At 33.1% G+C, this 22452-nt stretch overlaps 1 protein-coding gene across 1 annotated transcript; it reads left to right on the top strand.

Annotated features, from left to right (window-relative positions):
- The first annotated feature begins 4599 nt into the window (after window positions 1–4599).
- On the top strand, window positions 4600–10014 carry LOC127872548 (D(2) dopamine receptor-like). The gene is made up of 4 exons (XM_052415874.1): window positions 4600–5045; window positions 7332–7743; window positions 8618–8856; window positions 9975–10014. The coding sequence occupies exons 1-4, from the start codon at window positions 4600–4602 to the stop codon at window positions 10012–10014; spliced, it is 1137 nt and encodes a 378-aa protein (XP_052271834.1).
- The last annotated feature ends 12438 nt before the right edge of the window (window positions 10015–22452 follow it).

Below are 22452 nucleotides of genomic sequence, written 5' to 3'. Positions count from 1 at the left end.
TCATTTATTTTACAATCTAGAAAGTTTGCGACTCATTTGTTGAAAAGTCCTCGACTCATTTTTTTCACAATTATGAACAGTCCGCGAGCATTTTTTTCACAAAATGGGAGGGGGGGGGCGGAAGAAAAAAAGGCGTGTGACCATGTATCAACTTAATTACTAACACACAAATACTACAATTGTGACATTCAAAATGAATGAAGGTTACTTGATTTTCAAACCTTCTTCCAGTCAAAAATGAAAAAAGTTAAGAAAGAAGGTAAAGGAAACAAGGCGAATGCGGCCCAACCAATAGAGCAGCATGAAATTCAAAAGGTCTATGATGAAGGGCAACTTGGTAATGGAACTCCACAGGCCATAATAAACACTCTATGGTTCCGATTCACAACATACTTCGGCATGCGGAGTGTGGAAGAACATTACAATTTACGGTAAAAATAAAATGTTGAGCTTGCTGGAATACAGAATATTTACGATGCATCTTGACTTATAACTATTACTTATGCAAATGTTTCTGTCACTTTTTCTGTCTTATTAATATAACGGCAAAATTTGCCTTATAACACATTAACAATTTAACTTTCCAGTGTCTGCAATTTAGATTGTACATGTATCTAACAATGTGTTCGTAGAGTGTTCTGTCGCCACAACTTTAACTGAACATAACATTGTTTTCACTGGTCGTCAACCTGAAAATTAAAAAAAAATAAGCCCTAAGAAAAAAATAAACCAAACAGCAAATTACAGAACTGCTCGAGTAATAAAAAAATAACAATTTATTGTTGAACAATTAATCTTGAAATCTATAACATTTGAATATAAAACATTCAGAAAATATAGCACAAACAACTACTCTCAAAAGTAAAGTAGAAAAAAGAAAGATTCACCTTTCCGAATTAATTAGATGGGGTGATGTGAAGCTGTGCCGAGACGTAGAGGGAGATGAGTATCTGGAGTTGGTCGAGAGGCAGACAAAGACTCGAACGGGTGCAACTGACGAAGCAAGAACTGTGCGGCCAAGAATTTGGGCCAACGATGAAGACCCATCCAAATGTGTGGTCGCAACTTACAGGTTCGTGATTTCTGCAATGAAATAGACAAATATTATAATATATTCTAAAGAAAAAAAAATGTCCAAATAAGTTAATCCACATGATTTTTATATACAGAATTGAAAAAAACCTCTTATATGATGCAGAAACAATAATTGTTAAACAAGTTATATATACACTTAATTTGTTTAATAAAATTTCTTTAAACTTTTAAATTTGTATTATAGAATATATGCGTAAAACGGCCCCATCGGTTTTCCGAGCCCAGCGACCCATTTTACTTGTCAACAAGTACAAAAGCCAACATCAGTGCGACTACTGCTACTGAGCAATGGTTCATAAGCATGAACATGGGAATAAAAAAATGCACAAATTATGAAACACATGTGCATTAATGCAGGAATCAATAGAAAACTTACAAATCACTCTGCCAGGAAGCACATGGTACAGAAGCTGCAGGATTCAGGATGCTGCCCAACGGATATCATGCAAATCAGTGGACACAAAAACGTTCAAAGTATTATTAACTATAGCAACATTTCCCCTCAGACTCAAAAGAAATGTTCCAATATTTTGGCAGGTTCTAGCATTTCCAAAAGCAACGAATCCATTGCATCAAACATGTCCCAAAACATGATGCAGCGCAAAAGCATCTCCATTTCAGCTTCGTCCCATTTACAACTGGCAGCACTTCTAAATCCTGGACAACAACAGCTTCCTCAAGAACTTACAGCAACTTTAAATCCAGAAGCAGTCTCTTTCCCCACCCACTTTGACTTGACACGTGGGGGTCTGTTTTTTGGGGCAACAGTGAACATTTCAAACTAAAATGTTTACTACGGTGATGCCAAAAATGAAAAATAAGTAACTGATTTAAAATTCATTGTTAACGTAACGTCAAAATCCCGTTCGATATTGTTATTGTTCATTTTCTTGTTTCAAATTTTCTCATAACACTGTTGACACGTTCGCCATTAAAATGGCCGTTAGTTTGTTCGTAAAACTTACATGTACAAGGCAAATATGTTAGCATAAAATATATTGTAAATTGATATTTAGTGCAGAAATTGTAATTTAAACTATTGATTTCTGAAGTCATTTTTTATATTTTGTTAAATTATGTGCGTTAATATGTTCTTGCTTATTGCTTACTTTTGAACTATTTTTAATGTGGAAATATGCAGACGCTAGCGGATGTAATAAGGCCGCGTCTTATTTGCATATTAAACTACCGTAAATCAATAAAAATTAGCGGTGGTATGTTTTCGTTATCTCGTTGAAATTTGCTTATTTGCTTTGTATGTGTCATAATAAATAGAATATATGGTTGGTTACTTTTGATATCATGTGATATCAGACTCGGCCGATATGGCGTGTGAAAAGGCTCGGCAAGCCTCGCCTTTTCCTACGCCACATCAGCCTCGTCTGATATCACATAATATCAAAAGTCACCAACCATATATTCTCTATTTATGATGCAAGGATTCCAATGAGAGACTTATTAACTGCAGCGAACTACAAGTTCAGTTTGCGTCATTGTTTGCTGCATTTAATCACAATCGCTGAATTAAACTTAAATGACATAAAGCCGTAATTTTAAATAAAGAAATGAGGATGTATGTATGGCATTTAATATTCCATTATATTGAAAACCGTGAAAGAAACGACAACAATTTGTCCGACCTAATTTCGCTTCTATTTGCAATGGTAGTAGACAAATAAAGACATGCGTGTAGCTTATGGCGAAACAACAGGCACATAGTCGATACTTTTTTTTTTAATTGTAAACAAAAAGTAAACAATAAATACCTTAAACGCCATCAATAAGGCTATATGCATAAAACTCAATACAAAGATTACTAAAAGCATTGGTACATTTGATATAAAGCATTTAATGACATAGTTAAGCAAATAAATTATTGGTGAGCTACCATCATTATGTTTGGTGCTTTATACGCTTCCAGGTACAACGCTTTGTAATATGATCAACAGATAACATCAAATATGTGTAAGCTTCTTATCATACGCCATAAAACAAAACACATGCAGTTGTATTGTTTTAAGTGACATACCTTTTTTTGCTCAATTAATTCCTGTTAACTTTTAACACACCCTCTATTGAATTACACTATTTCAAAGCGACAATAGATAACTGAGAAAAAGCAAAAGCACATAACAATGTAACATATTTGTTCCGTCTTGATATATTACATATAAAAAGTCAATTTTGTAATGCAATAAATACTATTAAGTGTGTTGTGTAATAAAACACTCGAACTGGCAACGTTCTTAGTTTGTCTGTGATATTTGAAGTACACCAATTTATATTATATCATATTTATATGATCGGAAATAGTATGCATCGTGTTTCACATATATAACGGCGTTTTAACAGATCTTTTTTAAACTTTAATGCATGCGAAACGTGACCTGATAAAAACAGGAACCATAGCTCACTTCTAAACCTATTAAAACGTATAGGTGTTGTAACAAATACATGAGTTTTAATAAATTTCTTCATATAGTGTTTGTTACCCATGCTGGAAAAACACTTCAGTATTAAATATAGACCAGTATTCATGAAATTAACTTTTGTATGGAGAATATTACGGTTTAAAAATTAAGATTTTAATATACACAATTATTATTTTTGTGCTAATTAACACCTTGGAAACGTACTTAAGATGGATGGCAACATAGTGCACATTTTACTGAAGGTTTAGTAACGGTTTGTTTTACATACAATCGCATTTAAATTGTATCTCTGACAAATTTATTGCTGAATGTAACAATACACATATATTAGCTTTGGGTCGCTGCCAAGCAGTATACATCGAGATAAATTTAAAAATATACTTTTAATGTCGAACGCTTCATGTTCCGTTTGTGGTTATGTTCACTGGAGCCTTATCTACAATTTTATGACCATCGTCAACTCCTTAATGTACACTTAACCCGACTGTCTCGTATTCAAATAAGGTCCTGTTAAGCAAATACCTTGTTCGTTTTCAATGCAAAATAACATATTTATTTTTAAAAAAGTGAGGTTTATGTTAAACTATATTGTGTAGATAGTTTGATTATGCCTCGTCAGTCATTTTATAAAACAACTTAACTCTTGTAAAATTGTGTAACTGTTTCAATTTCGATGGGATTTATGTTCTTCGCTTCTTCGCATTTTATATAAGGAAGCCAATATACCGAAAAATATTGCTTTGGGCAACCAAAAGGAATAAGTCACGATTTAACAAGCGATCGAAGTTTTTCGTCATCTATGCTTTAATTCCCCGAGCTTGTGGAGCCATCGCATATGATATTGGATTTATCTTCCACCAATGGTAAGAAAGCTGCCAGACGAGGGAAATTGAACTGCAACGAGTTTCGTAGCCGCAGTATTTCTCTGGGGACATATTGAAGAAGAACGCTAATATGACGGCCACAAAAACGTTCTAGTATGAAAACATAACATTAACCTGAGCAATTCTTTTTTTAAGTAAAGGAAGGCTCTTTATTTATTGAAAATCGTTGTTCGGTTGTGTCTAATAACATGGCTCTGGACTTCAATATTACACTTGGATATAGCTCTTTGGTTCCATATGAATACCACAAAGACCAGCTGGACGTTGACGTGGACGTTTGCACATTTCCGGATGAATACCATAAGGATCTAACGCAGAACAGTTCGGTTGTTATTCTCATGATCGTTCTGTACATGGTTATAACTGTGATGGCGTTGCTAGGCAACCTTCTCGTGATCTGGATAGTGTGGATCAACTCGCACATGCACACGGTGACGAATTACTACATCGTAAACCTTGCTGTCTCTGACCTGCTCGTAGCGGCCCTCGTGGTGCCTCTCAAGCTGCTTGAGTACACCGCCCCCTGCCGGTGGCACATATTCCGCAGTGACGGACTCTGCTCCGTCGTCTACTATCTGCTTCCGGTGTTCGTGTTCGCCAGCGTCCTTACACTCGCCGCCATCTCCATAGAGAGGTACCATATTTTATGTTATTGATGTTTATTGACAAATACTATCAAAATCATTAACGTATTTTCTATTGAATCGTTTATTAAAAAATAAAATATGTAAATGTAGGTAATAAACTGTATGAATAAACCTAAATATATATTTGTCATGATCAGGTAAGTTAGATGTTGTAATAATGCTACATCGTATTGAATTAATATTGCCACAAACTTAATGACTACATTTACTTGAAATCTGTATTAAACACCCACATATTAACCGCATGTATAAAATATGTATATTTAAAACTTAGGAATCAACTTCAGTTGACATTTTCGGACAAAATAAACATCCAAACCAAAAAAGGAAATCTGCAACAGTCATTACCAATTTAAGAGTAATATTATTAGTTTTACATTACCCCATCCACATTATAAGCATGCATTCACAGACTAAATACAAATGCATAGTCTACAGTGTTTCATCCGTTTGTTAAGACATGTAAGATAAGGCTAATGGACATCACCGCTAGTCTATACATTAATGCAAGAACACATTTCCTATCAGAACAATACATACGCCATTTTATTAAACAGTGTTTAAATGTTGGATTTCCCCATAAAGCGGTCGTTTAAAAGCCTTAATGGGTGAGGGATTACCGAGTTTCATGGATCGCCAAATACTTTAGTACCCAATACAATAAATTATTACATTTATAACAACATATTGCGGCTCTTTACTGTTGCTTGACCACTATTTAGTATTTAATAAAGTCCCAAGTTCGTTTATAAGTCGCGTTGGGTTAATTCTTCTTATAACTTCCACCTTTGAATTACCCGAAGATTGCAAAATAAGGCAATAATTCCTTTTAGTATTAAAACAGTTCATTTGTTGAATAAATGATCTGAAAGTAATATATTTTCTGCTTCTTATTAAATCATTTAAACAGGTACTCTAGCAAATTATAAGTCCGTCCAACAAGTAAATGTCTCTCCGTCGAGCATTCCCCCTGACGCCGTAAAATTCGGATGAAGTCCTGTGCGATTCTCGAAAAAACTGGCGCAATATGTTAAATGTCTGGTTTTTATCTTAAAATGGCCACATTGAAAAAAACGTGACCACCAACACCTGATTTTAGTCAGTAAACAAGACTCTCAAAAATTCCGTCAATTTGGTCTATTTTTGCCTCAAAATAAATATTGGTGTTAAATACTTGACCGCTAGGTAAATGCATGTTTACAGTATCTAAAGGGTCGACTCGAAGAAAAGCGCGCATAAACCACAGGAGTAACATGAAATACGACTGCACTAAGATAAATTGGCACTATGTTGCCAAAAAGTGTATTTAATTCCTGCGAAATTTCCTTTTTCATCAAACGCTGTTAATTTGTCACGCATTTTTGCGTCTCTCGTAAATTATACCTTCTGGCCATATATTATCATCACGTTTAGTGGGCGCGTACAACTAACTTGAATGGAATTCCATGCAATCATTTATATGTAACAAATATTAACATACAAGTGGAGTGTTACTATATTAAGCGATGACCAATCTATTAAATCATTGCAACTTGGCATTAACAAGGTTAAAGACAAGTACAACGGTTGTCAATTTGCTTGTGAAATATCGATTTATTTTTACATTGATATTTTTACTTTCATTATTTGACTGTTCATCTGCTCAATGTACGATATAAAAAACGGCACGCAGTTTGTTTTCGATTGGCAAAGAAGGGAATCAGATGTTGGTTATTCTCCAATAACTATGGGAGAAGACTGCTGATTTTGGACAGTTCAGAACAATTCTTGAAAATTGTAAAGTATGACATATGTGATCAAAACCGTTTAAAACTTAATTTTCGTATAGAAAGTATTAAAACAAAAAATTGCAATTACATTAACAATAAGCATACAGGATACTACATTTTATTAGCGGTGTATGTGCTATCATGCAAAATGCATTAAAGAATCAGTTAAAATAATATTATTTTTTATTTGATTGCTATCAATTAACCTTAGTTCATTCGTCATAGTTTTATTAATGAAACGCAATGTTAGTTTTTATACGAAGTCATTGATATTGGCGGGAAAATGAACGAATAAGAAAGATCGGTGGATTCACACCGTGAGTTATTCGACAACAAACGATGATATAACACTATTTTGTCTTTCATACATATATTTTACATGTAGTTCATAGCAATAATATTACATGACTTTGCAAAGCAGACGTTCAGAAACAAGCGTTGAATATAGCATTAATGCATATCTTCTGCAATTATGCTGTATAATAAATGGTGTTTTTTTTCCAGGTATTATGCAATAGTTCACCCGCTCTCTGCAATGACGGTCAACAGTAAATCGAGGACAAAGAAAATAATCGCTGTTACTTGGATACTACCGTTCATCGTGGCTGGACCTTACATTTTCAGCAAAAGTTACGCATTTACTATTCACAGTGAAATCGGCTCCATTTCAAGAGAAATCTGTAATGACCGCTTTAATGAAATTGATATAGCAATACATGGCGACAGCGCCCGGGTGGGCGAGTTTCGTAAAGGCTATTTCATGGCCTTGTTCTGGGTAATTTACGTAGTTCCAAGCGCGATGATCCTGATTACGTGCGTAAAGATTGCCATCAGTCTCCTAAAGCCGATACTTCCAGAAAGCGCTGCTATTGCTCGAACAGAAACAAACAGACGACAAGAAGAAAATAAACGGAAGGTAAGTACCTTCGAACGAGTATGTGCTGCTTTAAGAATAGTTTTGAAAAAACTATGTATTCTCCTGCTTTTTTGCAATACTTCTAACATTTATACAGGCACATTCAATTTATTATGCAATGTTTAGTATAGTTTAATAAAGGGCTATGCGTCAATACAAATATCTGGACAATAAATGAGTTGTCTGCAAGTATTTATTTACAAACGTATTGATTCCAACCAGATAACTGGTCTTTCGTGGATACGGGCTACGGTCACACGTAAAAATACATCTGAATACGAGTGTGCCTGTACTTTATAAATGTACCCCGAGTACACATAAGTATACTTAAATATATCCCGGGTACGGAAAATATACTGAAACGTATCCTGGAGTTCTTAAGTTATGGTAATATGCATGTCAATATTGTGTAAAATAGCCTCTATATTATTAGAAACTCCTGCTTAAAAAAGCATGTTCAGGACAAAATTTTCAAAAGGAATCTTGTTTCGTATTTTGTAGCGAGTTTTACGACATCTGTTTTAGGCGAGAATAAACACTTGGGTACAGTCTAAATTTGCCCGGAACGTGTAAGTATATTGTCCTTACCCGGGGTTAAATTAAGCATTCTTAAGAGTACCCGGTATATTTTAATGCAGTACCCGCTCCTTCAATGACAATCGAGCAATACTTGTGAGGTCAAAATGTATTGTTGCGAATTGGCGCTATGCAGATAAAGGCGCATATGGGAACACAATCTGACATTTGGAAAGGTTATCCAGACATTTTCAAAATGGGCATTGACAGCCGTAGACAACCAATTCCGATAGTAAATATTCTTTGAATATAATCCATTGTATAAGTTATATTGTCAAATGTTTAATACCGTCCACAGGTTGCAAAGATGGTGGTGGTGATTGCCCTGACATTCATAGCGTCCTGGACTCCTTTCTACCTTGTAAACATTATCAGTCAACTGCAGCAAGACAGTTTCCTGAAAAAATCAAACTTCATCTTTACAATGCTAATAACGCATTTCTGTGGCTTTATAAATAGTTGTTTAAACCCAATAATTTATACAGCCATGAGTCAAAAGTTCAGGAGGAGCTTTATAGATATATTCAAAAGAGTATGGTATTGTTGTACCTGTAATGCATCGGGAAAGAGTAGACTGCGTTACGGTGTTTCACATCGATTTACGTCAACGTTACATCGTACATTAACAGAAACAGACGCCCACCATATTGCATTGCAAGAGCTTGAGAAATGCAACGGTTCCCTTCGTCGCCCAAAGGCGGATTCGAAGAGCAGCAGTAGTGGAACGAATCCGGAATTGCGACAGCTAAAGACAAACGAAATTGTAATTGTAAACAAAAATATTGTTAAAGACTCTCGACCGGATTCGCAATGTGGCGATGACATTGATCATTCATGCGAAGATAAACATGAGTTCAAACCGCAACGTAAAGGCATTATGAAAATTAAGGCGGATCTAATACAAGCGACTTCACGTGTATGCAAGGATTATCCATTTGTTGCGAAACCATAATATATTGAATGATTAGCCAAGAAGAACAATTACAACAGTTTTGGTCGCATTCCGGCATTCATCTTTTAATGGAATTTAAACATGCATAGATACTTGCAATCTTACGATGTGTTGGAGAAGAAAATCATATTTTTGTGTTTGCGAATATAAGGGGATATGATACATATACCGGTAGTTGTGTAAATCAGTATGAGTTATACGGATGAGTTTACATTAAATACAATTCCCATCGAGTCTCATTATGAAACCGCATACTCTTAATCATTTTGCGTGCGTTGCTATATTTTTTTTATTTTTTAAATTAAGTATTACTTAAAAGTTAAATACATTTTATTTCGAAATTTTGAATAAAACATATGTGTTATTCTAATTTCAAGAAAGTCACTTTCGCCCAACCGCCAGCTCCCTTTGAGCATCAGGTTAAGTCAGTACGATTTAGACAAAAGAAGAGTTCTTATTAATAGTTCGCGCCACAAAAGCTCATTATAAAATTAGTGTCTGATTAACTGCATCAAAATGAAGCAGACATAAATAGAATGCTGGAAATAACCATAAAATGTATTGATGCGATCGCTAATGGCTATCAAACCAGGGGACCGTTTCTTAAAACTACGTACGTTCAAAAATCATGCGTAAGTGCAAAACGTTCAGTTAGTAGCGTTTCTATAAACTTCGTTAAGTTACGTTTACCGTATTTTTGTAGGTTAAGTTACGTGTGCTCAAAGGCTCACGTAACTCAGTAATTTAGCGTAACTATGGCGGCGTAGTCACTGATATTTCGGGGAACCGAACGTAGACTACGAAATCTACGAACGCAACATCATTTTAGTTAATTTAAACGTTTATCTTTATTAGAATCTTGGTAGGGCATGGGAAGATACTGTAACGGAAATCCTGCGTTGATTGTGCAGGATCTATTGTGTACGATTGTGGATTGGAGTTTTGCTAAAAGATGAAATTTTACATGTTCGAATCGATTGTTGTTTTGATTTGTTCGATTTTCCTTTTGACAATTCATTCAACTTTCGTTTTGAACAAGGCTTTATCCATCACAAGACGCCAAGTTGAACTCAACGCAGGTGACGTTTGCTGAATTGAATTGAATAGAATTGATACATTGTAAACATGGGTAAAAGTCTACTTTTTCTGTAAGAATTGTGTATTAGAATTGTATAATCTACGTTTTTGTAAATAGTTGCATTTATATTATACTGCTGTGTCAATGAATGGCAATTATACAGTAATCTGTGCTAATATTAATTCAATTAATTTTAGCACAGATTACTGTATAATTGTCATTCATTGACACAGCAGTATAATATAAATGCGACTATTTACAAAAACGTAGATTACTGTATACAATTTTAATTGATATGTAAACAGCGCTTCTTATAAATGTGTATACGGTTGTCACTTTATTGTTGAATTTGGCACATTTACAGTTTAAGCAGAAGTTCTGCATCAAGATCCATTTCTTTGGAAATAATATCATGCATATATCATTTTGTCAAAACTGCGTAAAAAAAATATACTGTAGAGACTATGAGATACAACCTATCGACATGTTAGCTCAGTTGAGTTAGATTGGTCTTTGTCAGCTCTGGTACTACTTGAAAGTTCCCTGGGTACTCTTATGTATGCTACAATATACCCTGGGTACAGAAAATATACTTGAACATACCCAGGAATACTTAGGCTAAATCTGCTGTTGTTGGCTCTATTTTCAAATTAATAATTTTTCTGTTTTCATTCTGTGAAATGGCCTCCGCGATGATATTGTCGAAACTCGTACTCAAAAAAGCATATTGAGTTAGGTTTTGTTCAAAGAGGATTTTGTTTCGTATTCGGAAGTGCGTTTGATGACATCAGATTTTAGGCAGGAATAAAACTCTGTACACAGGGTACATTGAAGTTTACTTAAGAGTACCCCGGGTACTTTTAAGTAGTACGGGGCCAACAATGACCAATCAAGCTTCAGTTGTTTACGCGCTGCAATTATTAACTGGAAGTAAAGGTCAAGGCTCACGCACTTGGCTAACTTTGCGCAATGGTTATTGTATCAACTTAAACTTAAGTTATCTGAATATTAATAATGGCTAATTTTAAAGTAGGTTTGAAAAGTTTTCACTGTTGAAGTAAATTTACTGAAAACATGTATTGAAATGTACCAAATATGTCATTTTTTTAAACTCTATACTGTTTTTATGTACATACCGTAATGTCCATTTATACCATTTAAAGTTCTATAATAATGCTGAAAACATGGCAAAACCCTGTTTATTTTATCTTATATTGTGAAATGCAATGAAGCGAATTTATCATTTGTTTACATTCAGTTATTTTATACCATTTTTTGTTGGGAAATATTAGAATAAGGTATACTGTCTTTATTATTATAAGTAAATGTATTTTTTTAATGTTTTAAATCCATTAACTTGTACAAATAAATAAGAAACATCAAATAGAAAATGTTTGTGTTGTGTAGAGCATTTACTACCATTGCAATCAAATAATTTAAATAATACCATTTTTGTTTCTTCACTTTTAACACCTGAGTTATGCATACTATTCACATTAAGTTATTTGTCAAAAACATAACTTATAAGACAATAAAAATTCAAAAGAAGTTGTTTGTTTTGCACTTAATAAAGCATTTTGCGGACATGTATGGTATCAGTGTATGTGTTCAAAAATCAATTGAAAAAAAACTATTAAAGATTTGAACTGAAAAAAACAACAGATTTAACATATTCTCATAATTATGTATCTTTCCCAAACACATGAAAACACATTTGAATAGCACAATTTTTACTGATTTTTTTTTCAAAATGTAATAGAAATTTAATATCAAGTAAATGGACACATATATTTTAATAGCATAATTAATAGGAACTTGCAAGAATAAATTGTGTCATCCTGACATGATTCAACCAGTAAAATTTAACTTCATAAAAATAGGAACATTTAAAAATGGTTTGCTTTCTCCCTGTGTTTTGTTCATATGTACATTTAGCCAGATGTGAAAAACTTTTCAATGAATTTAAATTAATGCATTAGTTTCCATTAGTGAATGGCATTATGTTTAAGTATATTATGAGTGACTGAACTTTTTCACAAATATTTCAGTCATTGTGTTGGTAAAGCATGTAAAGTGATTCAGGTTTACGCAAGTGCCCGCTTGTCATACCAATTACCCCATACCACTGACCCAGGATGGATCCAAATTTCTCAAATTTTGTATTTAGAACTAATCACAACTGGTACATACCCTGACATATATTTTACCAATCCATGCATTTTTTAAAATATTGAACAAAACATATAATATAATTATATTTGTGAAGAAGCATACTTTATGATAATTGCAAATGCTTATTGTCTCAAATTAATAGAAGCATTCATGGACAATGTTAATTTATCACAGAAAAAAAGATTCTCATTGTAAATGAATTTATTAGTAAACATCTGTTGTTTTTGTTTTTAATATTTTGCACACAAGTATGAATATAAACATGGTAAAAAAATGATGCTGTTTGTTATAAAATTATCTAGACGTGCGACAAGTGAATACAAGCTATAGAGTTTGTTAATTCTTCTAAAACCATACTGTACTACTGTACATTATCATTGATCAGTAAATGAAATTTTACAAAATACTGCCTTCTTTACAGAGGCCATTGCTGATGTTCTTCTCATTATAGGACATTACATGTGTAATTCAGTGACGCACTAAACATAATCAAAGATACCCTTCCAGTAAATTAAATTCCTGTCAGGAAACTCCTTGATTATGTTTCTGTAAATTCAGATGTGTAAGCTACAATACACATGTCTGTCTTCTCAGTATTGTCCATCCATTTTTTTCCAGTTTTCTCCAGCAATTCCAGTTTGAAATATATCTGACTAACCTTCGTAAAAGATTTGCTTCAGTAAGAATCATCTCTTCTGTTTTAACAAAGAGCATATCCAGCACAACAAAGAATGGCCACACTAAATTTTAAAAGAATCAAGAGATTCAACTTTTTTTTACAGTTGACTCCTTTTTTTCGCCGCAATTTCGCAAACAAGGGAAAGAACTTTGCTCTTTATAAGGTACTTCTTAAGGATAAATGTATACATATTCAGTCTACCGAAAGTTTGTTAGAGACAGCAAATTAAATCTACTTTATGAATTTCTTCAAATGTTCTCTATAAGGTCCGCGCAATCACCAGAATTCTGTTTAGAGATTATTCAAACATAGCAACTAAGTTTTACGCTACGTTCGGTTTATAGAAACGCAGTTACGCATTCAAAAAAGCGTACGTAACTTTATACGTACGTACATTTTCGTCCGTAAAATTACGCATTGTACCAGAAACGGCCCCCAGGAGAGCAGATGGCTCTTTAGAAATAGCCACTATTTTCGAATTATTTAGTACAAAGTTACCTAATGCATTTGACCAAGAAGATATTAACTATAATGTGAAATGTATTGAGACCAAGTAATTTTGAATGATTGAATATGATTAATATTATATTTTATACCGGACTAGTGCTCAGCTGTATTCAATAAAATAAAGTGTTAGTTGCTTTTTTATTGTACGATCATAGTTGTTAGAAATATGGTTCACTAGTTCACAACCAATTGAAATGACAAAAACAAAACGCAACGGTTTATAAGAAGGCATTATTAAAACAGAATTTCTTCTTTGTGATGTAAATTTCTTTTTAACGGTTTTGTGTCGGAATACAAATTGTGGGTTACTACCCGATCCAATAAGAAATCTAGGTTATAGATTATTCAGATTGGTGATATTATTTGAAAACAAATATAACCCGTAGCCGACCCGCTTCTCGTGAATGTAGAATATTAACTTTCCACTTAAAGGTTTTATGTATTGATCATATTAAAAAGAATACCCCATTACGGGACTAAGACATAATATTGTTCAATTGGTCATTGTCGACTCAGAGACTACGTTAAAGTACCCCGGAAAGGCATAAGTATACTACAAAGTACCCGGGGTACGGAACGTATACTAAAATGTATACCAGGGTATTGCGGGCTGATTTTGAGAGTATTATCCTTATCCTTGGTGATTGTAATATACTTAATGTTCCCCTGTAATTTTTACCGAGCCGGAAACGACCATTCAAGCCATAATACTGACCAGCAAGGCAGCGCTACATTATATTAGGACCGATGCCATGCTGGTAGTCATTCGAAATAGTCATTTTCAGTTTGTGTATAAACGAGTATAAAATCAACGCTTTAAAGACCATTTTATTTAACATAAAGTGGTTAATATATTCAAGAACATTTGTCCACTAAAGGTTTAATATAACAAGGTTTACAATAATATGCAATACTTACAGATAACAGATATTTAACAAAAAATCGCTACAATTCAGAGAGTTTATAGCGATTGTCTAAAATTTAACAGGATTTGTTTCATCGTCGCTCATAAGGTAGCGTATATTTGCTATAAAGGAAATATACAAGTAATCCTTTTGCACATTCGTTGACTAAATAGTTCATGTTGATTAAACAATTCAAATCCAGATGATTATGAAATGACGTAAATAGTCCATTTGTTTATAAAACATATGTATATGTATATTATAAAAGAATATGTTGTCCGTCCCGCATGCTCTTGATTCCTCATTAGTAATTTACCGTCACAGGTTGGCCTTAAGATAATGAGCGGAACATTAAGTAATGTTTAATATTAATAATTTAATAATTAAATGGGCAGTTGTATACACAATACATTTGCTTCTTAAGGTATCCAGTCATTTCAGATATTTAAATGCAAATACCGAATAGTCTCGTTGAATCATGTCAATGCCATGGAAATCGAATGTTTTAGTACCTTACTCCTCTTACTATGTCCGCTTTCGATAATGGGTAATGTTTGGTACCATTAACTTTGTTCCAGTAAATTGTCGTGTGCCTCCGTAAAATAAGAATACTGTATTAACATTTAACAACAATTAATAAATGAAACAACAATTACGTCAAGCAAGAGTTTCTAATACAGTTGAAGATTAAAAACAGTGTTACAGTATTTAAAAGTTATTGATCAAACATGAAGGTTCTTTAACAATTAAGATGTTTTGCTATCCGACAAAGAAACCAAACATCTTTAAGGCACTCTAATTAAAAGTTACTGTAATCTTTAATTAAAACACTTTATTAAATGGATCATCGTGTGCTTAAAGCAGTGTCAAAATGTAACAAAGAATGTATGAACAAGAATAACTTATATGTTTCGCAGTCATGTACATATTGTCAGGTTACTTCCCAATCATTTTGTAAATTAAGTTGAGGCTCACGATGAAATAACGTCAATCCATGCAGTGCCGTTACATTTTTCTTGGCTAGCCTGATTTATTACACAATGGACACGACATTAATCTGTGTTTCTGTTTATCGTACCTCCTTGCCGCCATTTGTGTGAGCAATACTAAAATAGAATCGCTACGCCTCTTTATTTGACACGGATATATCTTTGTTGTATGACGTGTGACGTGCATATTATGTCATCATTCGCGCTTGCGCTTGAAAAACAAAAGAGTGTTGCTGTTTTTGTGCTTTGTGTTGCTTAAATATAATTTCATATTTGTTTAAAACAGTTGGTGTTGGTAGCTTTGATCCATGTCTACCGATAATGATGACTTCATAATTGGAACTGGCAAGGGAGACATTTCATTCCGTTTTTATGAATTGACAAAAGATAAGTTGGAAAATAAATTCTTGTTTAGCCCTATAATTACTTAGTTATTATGATGGAAGTAATATCATTTATATGTATCAGCATCATACGACGTCAAATATCATTATTTAGTTATTATAAATTTGTAATTAATATAAACTTTAATTAAAAAATACCATCAAATCGTTGTTTCTAATAAAAAAAAACATAACACAAATTGTCTTTTGTTTAATTACATTATCGTTATTATATTTTGATTGCAATATCGCGTAATGTAGAGCATTTGAACTTTATATAAATGGTTCACATGAAAAGACAGCAGGTGATTGTAACAAGCAAATATTGAAGAAATGGAAATGCAAGAAAAAAACAACACCGAAAGTCTGTTATTTACGGATAGTCATCAATTGTCCATATACTGCAGGACCAAATGTAACGCATATGAAACATAAATCAAATATAACAGCTGCGTTCTTGCCTTCGAGCATTTTCAGTGTTTAGACCGCTTTAATGTCTAGACTAACATCGCACTTGAACCCACAGTTTCAGGGTTGAGATCGCTTAAATGTCTAGCCTGACCTCGCACTTGATCCATAAAACACTTGTGGAAATCAACACAAATACTGTTGCACAGCAAACACATCTTTAAAGTGTTCGTTTCGTAACAACATAACTTATAGATTTGACGCTTTCCTTTGAATATTATACTCGCCTTTGCATATGTTTGTCCCGAATTCCATCTTCTTGTCCACTTGTTGTGAAATCATGAATACAAGACATTCCTTAAATAAGTTGGTAAGACACATGTTATTTGGACGTATCATGGGTTTTAGTAAACTGTAACATTAGACAAACAGGCTGATACCATCATGTACACTTAATACCCGTGTAATGTGACACTGAATAGTGTTTGGTTTAACAGATGCAAAATATTATTTAAATATCAACACTGTAATCTACTTGAACATAATTTACTTGAACTTAATTTAATTGAACATATTACCTTTATGTTCAGTAATAACACTGTGTGATATAAATTGACATTCAAGGTGGCATATTTTATTTAAAAGGGTGCAAAGGCATGTGTTCACATATTATATATGGAAGCGTCTACCTGACCACAATTCCAACCGATAAACCATTCGGCCGTTCCGAAATGTACTTATGTAATCGATTACGTATACTCTATTCGCAAATCCGTTGAGAACTCACTTTAACATAGGCAAAACAAATACGAACACGTAAGTGTCATTCAATTCCACTTCAACTTGTAAACCATCCTTATGAATAAAACATGAGTTCTTGTATTACTAAATGGAGTTCAGTATAAAACTCAAAAAGATGTGTCATTGATCGTCGCAAGGCTTTAAACGGCTCCAATTAAATGCGTATGCGATTTAACAAAATGCTAGATCACATGCTTACAGATAAATGTATACAATACACGCTATACATGTTAACATTGTGAAAGAACATTCATGTTCAAGACATTTAATACAACATTGCCGCTGACCCAAGAATTTCATTTTAATAGGTTATAAACATTTTATAGAAACAAAGAATAACGTATGCAACATGAATCACTGATATTTGCTAAATTTCCTTTGTTTGTTGCAAACTTAGGTATATTCGTTTCGCATCATAAAGGTTTTATCAAACAAATCGGTTCACCTTACGATATAAAGCTTTGTCAGATCACCCCTTTGTTAGATTTGCGAGAAATCATATGCATGACCCTATCCAGAAAAGGTAATAAGCGTGTGGCTATGATATTAATTAGTACACACATCATTTGGAATGAAAAGTTATCCAATTATAACGAAAAGGCAACTTCTCTGAACACAAAATCACTATCAATTATATATATATATATATATATATATATATATATATATATATATATATTTTATGAAAAAACACAACACGTGTATGACTGTTGTGTTACTTTTAAAATGAATGCGAAAATATTTATGTTGACAATATTGAGAATACTAATACGGGTTTACCCCACGTAGATTTATGAAAAATAGTTTTTTCTTTTTATATGTTTATAATGGACTCTAATACCACAAGCATAGTGTTGTCATTCAACGTTTGATTAAAGTGTATGATTAACTGGTCGATTGTTAAAACCATGTTTAATATATGTGAACTATAATAAATAATATTGTTGAATAACATGCATAATTATTAATATTTCGCGAAATATATTTTTATACTGCAAAACAGTTATTTTACAATACAATAAAACGACTTATGCCTCGAATACCCTTAAGAATAATTCCACTTATTCCAAACAGTGAACTTGCTAAAGCTTTAAATGTGTTTCAAAATGCAATCGAACTGTGTGTTGCGAATGTGTTTAACCTTTTCAAATCAGCCCATGAAACGCAACACGAAAAATCCGATGTAACGATACAACATCTATGTCATACGTTAAATCATTGTCATTATTTCAAATATTCAAACAAATATTTATCAAAATTATGCTAAGAGAATAACCTTTTGAACACTACTAAATAACGGAGACATAGTTGCATGAATATAAATTTGAAATTTAAGTTGAAAGTTGACAAATTGATTCAACAATGTGTTAACATGTATTCTAATCAATATTTAGAAAAGATAATGTCTCATTTCTTTTGTGAGTGCATAATTGAACCACAAACATGTTGCAAAAGTAAGCTTCTGATGCAAACAGTTGCAATATTGTAAACGTAATGCATACGGTGTACCATGTTCGTTTGAAGTAGGTGGGATAAGCTGTTCCCATATAGTGTCAACTATTGTTAAAGTATTCAATGCGTATGCATTAAACGCACTTAAAATAAAATGTGTTTAAACTGTACAATAGGCTTATTAATGGTCCATTTATGTGTGTAATTGTATACTGAAGTATCCGTTTTATCAAATGTTCAGTCAAACATATGACCGACGTCACGCCGCAGATAGTTGTACAAATTGGGAATAAAAACTTATTTTCAATATTAGGCATTTCAGCAACAATAGTATAATGACTTCTTGGGAAATGCTCTTCTTAAAATACAACGGCTTTCCTTTTTCAGAATATCGCATATTAAATTAAATACAAGTGAAACGTATTTTTTAATTACCTTAGCAATTCTTAGAATTAAATTCGGATCCTCTAGATGAGAAGCGAAGGCTATAACGATCAAGGCGCAAATGCCGTTTATTATTTGAACAGCTTCTTACTTTTTTTACTTAGAACTTGTGAGCAATGGACCTCCGGCGGGGAATTGAGTTAGTTTCGCCCCTGTTTTATTTGACAACAATAATTAAGGAATTATAAATAACTAAAAAGTGTTTTAGTCGCTGTTAAAATGTTCTTAAAATTATGCATTTGAATAACAAAGAAATTGCTAAAACAGGGGTTTTTGTATCATAACCTTAGAAGTAAATTCGCTAAATTTCACTCAAACAATGGTGATTTAATTTCTAAATATAATGTTTCTTTAAAATGGCATTTAACTAATGGAATTTCCCACCCATCATTTTATGGAGATGTTTTAAAGCTTGTTCGCAAATTAAAATATCTTTAAAAAATGTATATATTAAATTTTTCAATTTCATAAACTCATTTTTATCAAAAGGATATGATGTTAACGTACTTAAAAACACGTGCTTGTTGGTTTTCGATTCACTATATCTTTCTATTCTTAAAATTTAGAATCATTATGGAATTACCATTTTAAACGTTTGATTCTTAAATATTTAATTACCTAAGCTGGTTTTATTATTAATTCAATTTTACAGTACCGCCTCTTTAATATTTTTTTTTTATGTTACAGCACTGCCCCTGGATTTGGTTCACGTCATCGTGTCTTCGCTTGTCAATTACGTCATACGATATTATTTCTCTTTTCACGCCAACATAAAACAACCAAGCTATGTAATATGGACCTTTTACACCCATGATTTCTGCTTCTTCCTGTATTTACGCGATGATGATTTGAAAGGTTAACTTCATGACGCTATATATTTTAAATCTTTTTCTATAAAGAAGGAATGTAGTTGACACTTGTTCGTAGTTTTATTTCATCGTTCCTCAAAAAGGCTCTTGCTCTGGTATCTTTCCTACCATTGAGTAATTAAATGGTAATTAAATTGAATACGTTTTAATTCCCTTTAATAATTGTTTAATTTGAGTTACAATGCTATGAGGTTAATTTTTATTCACACTTAAATGTATCATGAATATTGCTTGGCCAAGTGTGAGGTTGAGCGCTCTAAAACCGGTTTAAAACCCCAATGCTTTGCATTGACCGTTCCAAGGCGGTGACCCTAGTTTTATTCTTATATTTGTTTATGTTGTTTTGTATTGTGCTGTTTTGTGTTGTTTTGTACTGTTTTGGCGATCGGTCACTTGCCTTAAATAAATGCCCACTTAATTGTTTATAATAAGAATTTAATACTGCTCCAGCAGCTGGAGTTTCACTTCTTTATATTAACCGAGAAATTTTAAATATTAATGACATTTTCATTTGACCATTCCGAAAAAGAGCTAATACATTTCCTCAGAGAAATTAATAGTTTTCATCAAACAATTAAATTTAAATATTTTTTTCTAAGGAAAGTGCTGTTTTTTAGATATTTATATTTCTAAGGATGATAATGGTTGCATTCAAACATCAGTTTGATAATACGTATATGATTGCTTATCTCTCTTGACATTTTCAGTGTCAGATGACGATTTAATAAAATGTCGAATAAAGGTCTGTGTGTTGGTTAGGAAAGCAAACAGCGTTGAATGATATTGTCTATTTTATTAGAAGACAACAATTGGCGTAGTATATCAGACTCGAATACAAAAAATCAGATAAAATAGTACCGGTACATATGACTTATCATGGCAATCCATTGATGCAAAATAACGTCACGAGCGGGCTGTTTTAAGAATCTAGCTGCCTACTAGTATACCCGATTTTTAGTATTTGAAAATCATCGGATGGCGCGACGTGAACCAAATAAAATGGCGTCGACATTCAGTCTTAGCTAACAGTGAAAAGTACAATTAAGTCATAAATCAATAATCAATATTACTGATAATAAACGTAGGGCAGATAAGTGTAATTAAAATATCGATTGCAACTTGAACTGTTCTGTAGATAAGATTGATGTCACTATTTGAGTTTTTTAAGGAACCATCGAAACAGTAAGAAAACGACACGCATGCCTTAGTAACGCTTGATTGGTCATTGTCGGTTCGGGTACTACTTACATGTTCCCGAGCCGACACAGACCAATCGAGCCTTAGTAACGACTTTGACCCGATGCTTATGACAATTAAATTACATAAATACCCCATTCCATGTTCTGTTCTTCCATATATTCATATATTAACTTTTAAATAAACCACCCTGCCGAATTGATTTCCCTAAAATCCAATGCGGCTAGCTCCAACTAGTGTTTTTCGTGACAAAAATAACATGTCACGAGAAACTTCATACATTGCGTTATCAAACGAATAAAAGTACGGGGCATTAATTATGTAATAAATTGTTGTAAATGGGCAAAGTAGGACTATATTAACGAAAGCACGCTGGGACGGACTTCTATAATCAAAGAACAAGACGAATAATCTTTATGTCGGCAGCGGTCCGACTATAGACGCCCGGCCCATCTCTGTCGTGTGTTGTTCTCTAACTATTAAGAATGAAACTTCAGAAATATGAGCGGATGATATATTCTTATTAAACATAGCTATTGTTTTACTTGAGGCAAGCTACAGTCCGTCCGTAGCTCCTCTTTCCTATTAAAACTGGTTGCATAAATTCATAATTCATATCTCGCTTTATAAAATATGTTCCTTAGAACAGGAAGCACCAAGCTCATCTGTAAATTACTGAGCCCCGAAGATACATCAGATACACCCACCACTGTAGAAAAGTAGTCATTGAAAGCACAATATTTCTTTTAGAATTCATATTAAAATTAACCCTTCAACTGCAATAACAACATCTTAAAATCCCTCAGAATGACCAATCTCCTAAATAAATCACCGTTTAAAATACGTCCCTCAGAAACACTCTCCCGTCAAATAACTCGATGTTGAAATGTTTCCCTTAGAATCAACTTTCCTCTCCTCAACTCTTGATAGATAATAAGTATCTCAGGGTCACAAAAACATTCTTCAATCTTGGTGTAGAGAAAAGATCCATCACAAAATTCGCCCACAGATGGTTAGCGTGTGGCTATGATATTAATTAGTAATAACATCATTTATTCGTATCTGATCGATGACAAGTAGGTCACACGAGTTGTGTATCGGATTTTTTCTTAAAATTTGTAAAAATATTAAAAGATATGTACACTTCCAGAAATAATTTATTTCTGCGTTAAAAAAGATCGAGTTTATTGAAATCGCTGCATACATGACGAAGATATGGCAGTTCAAAGCGATGTACCTTGTTTTCGGGTAATTTTGAGTTGAATACCTTGTTATATGTATATTTGAAAGTGATTGT

Source organism: Dreissena polymorpha, chromosome 3, assembly GCF_020536995.1.
Source record: "Dreissena polymorpha isolate Duluth1 chromosome 3, UMN_Dpol_1.0, whole genome shotgun sequence".
NCBI classification, from domain to species: Eukaryota; Metazoa; Mollusca; class Bivalvia; order Myida; family Dreissenidae; genus Dreissena; species Dreissena polymorpha.
This window is presented reverse-complemented; position numbering and strand designations above follow the sequence as displayed.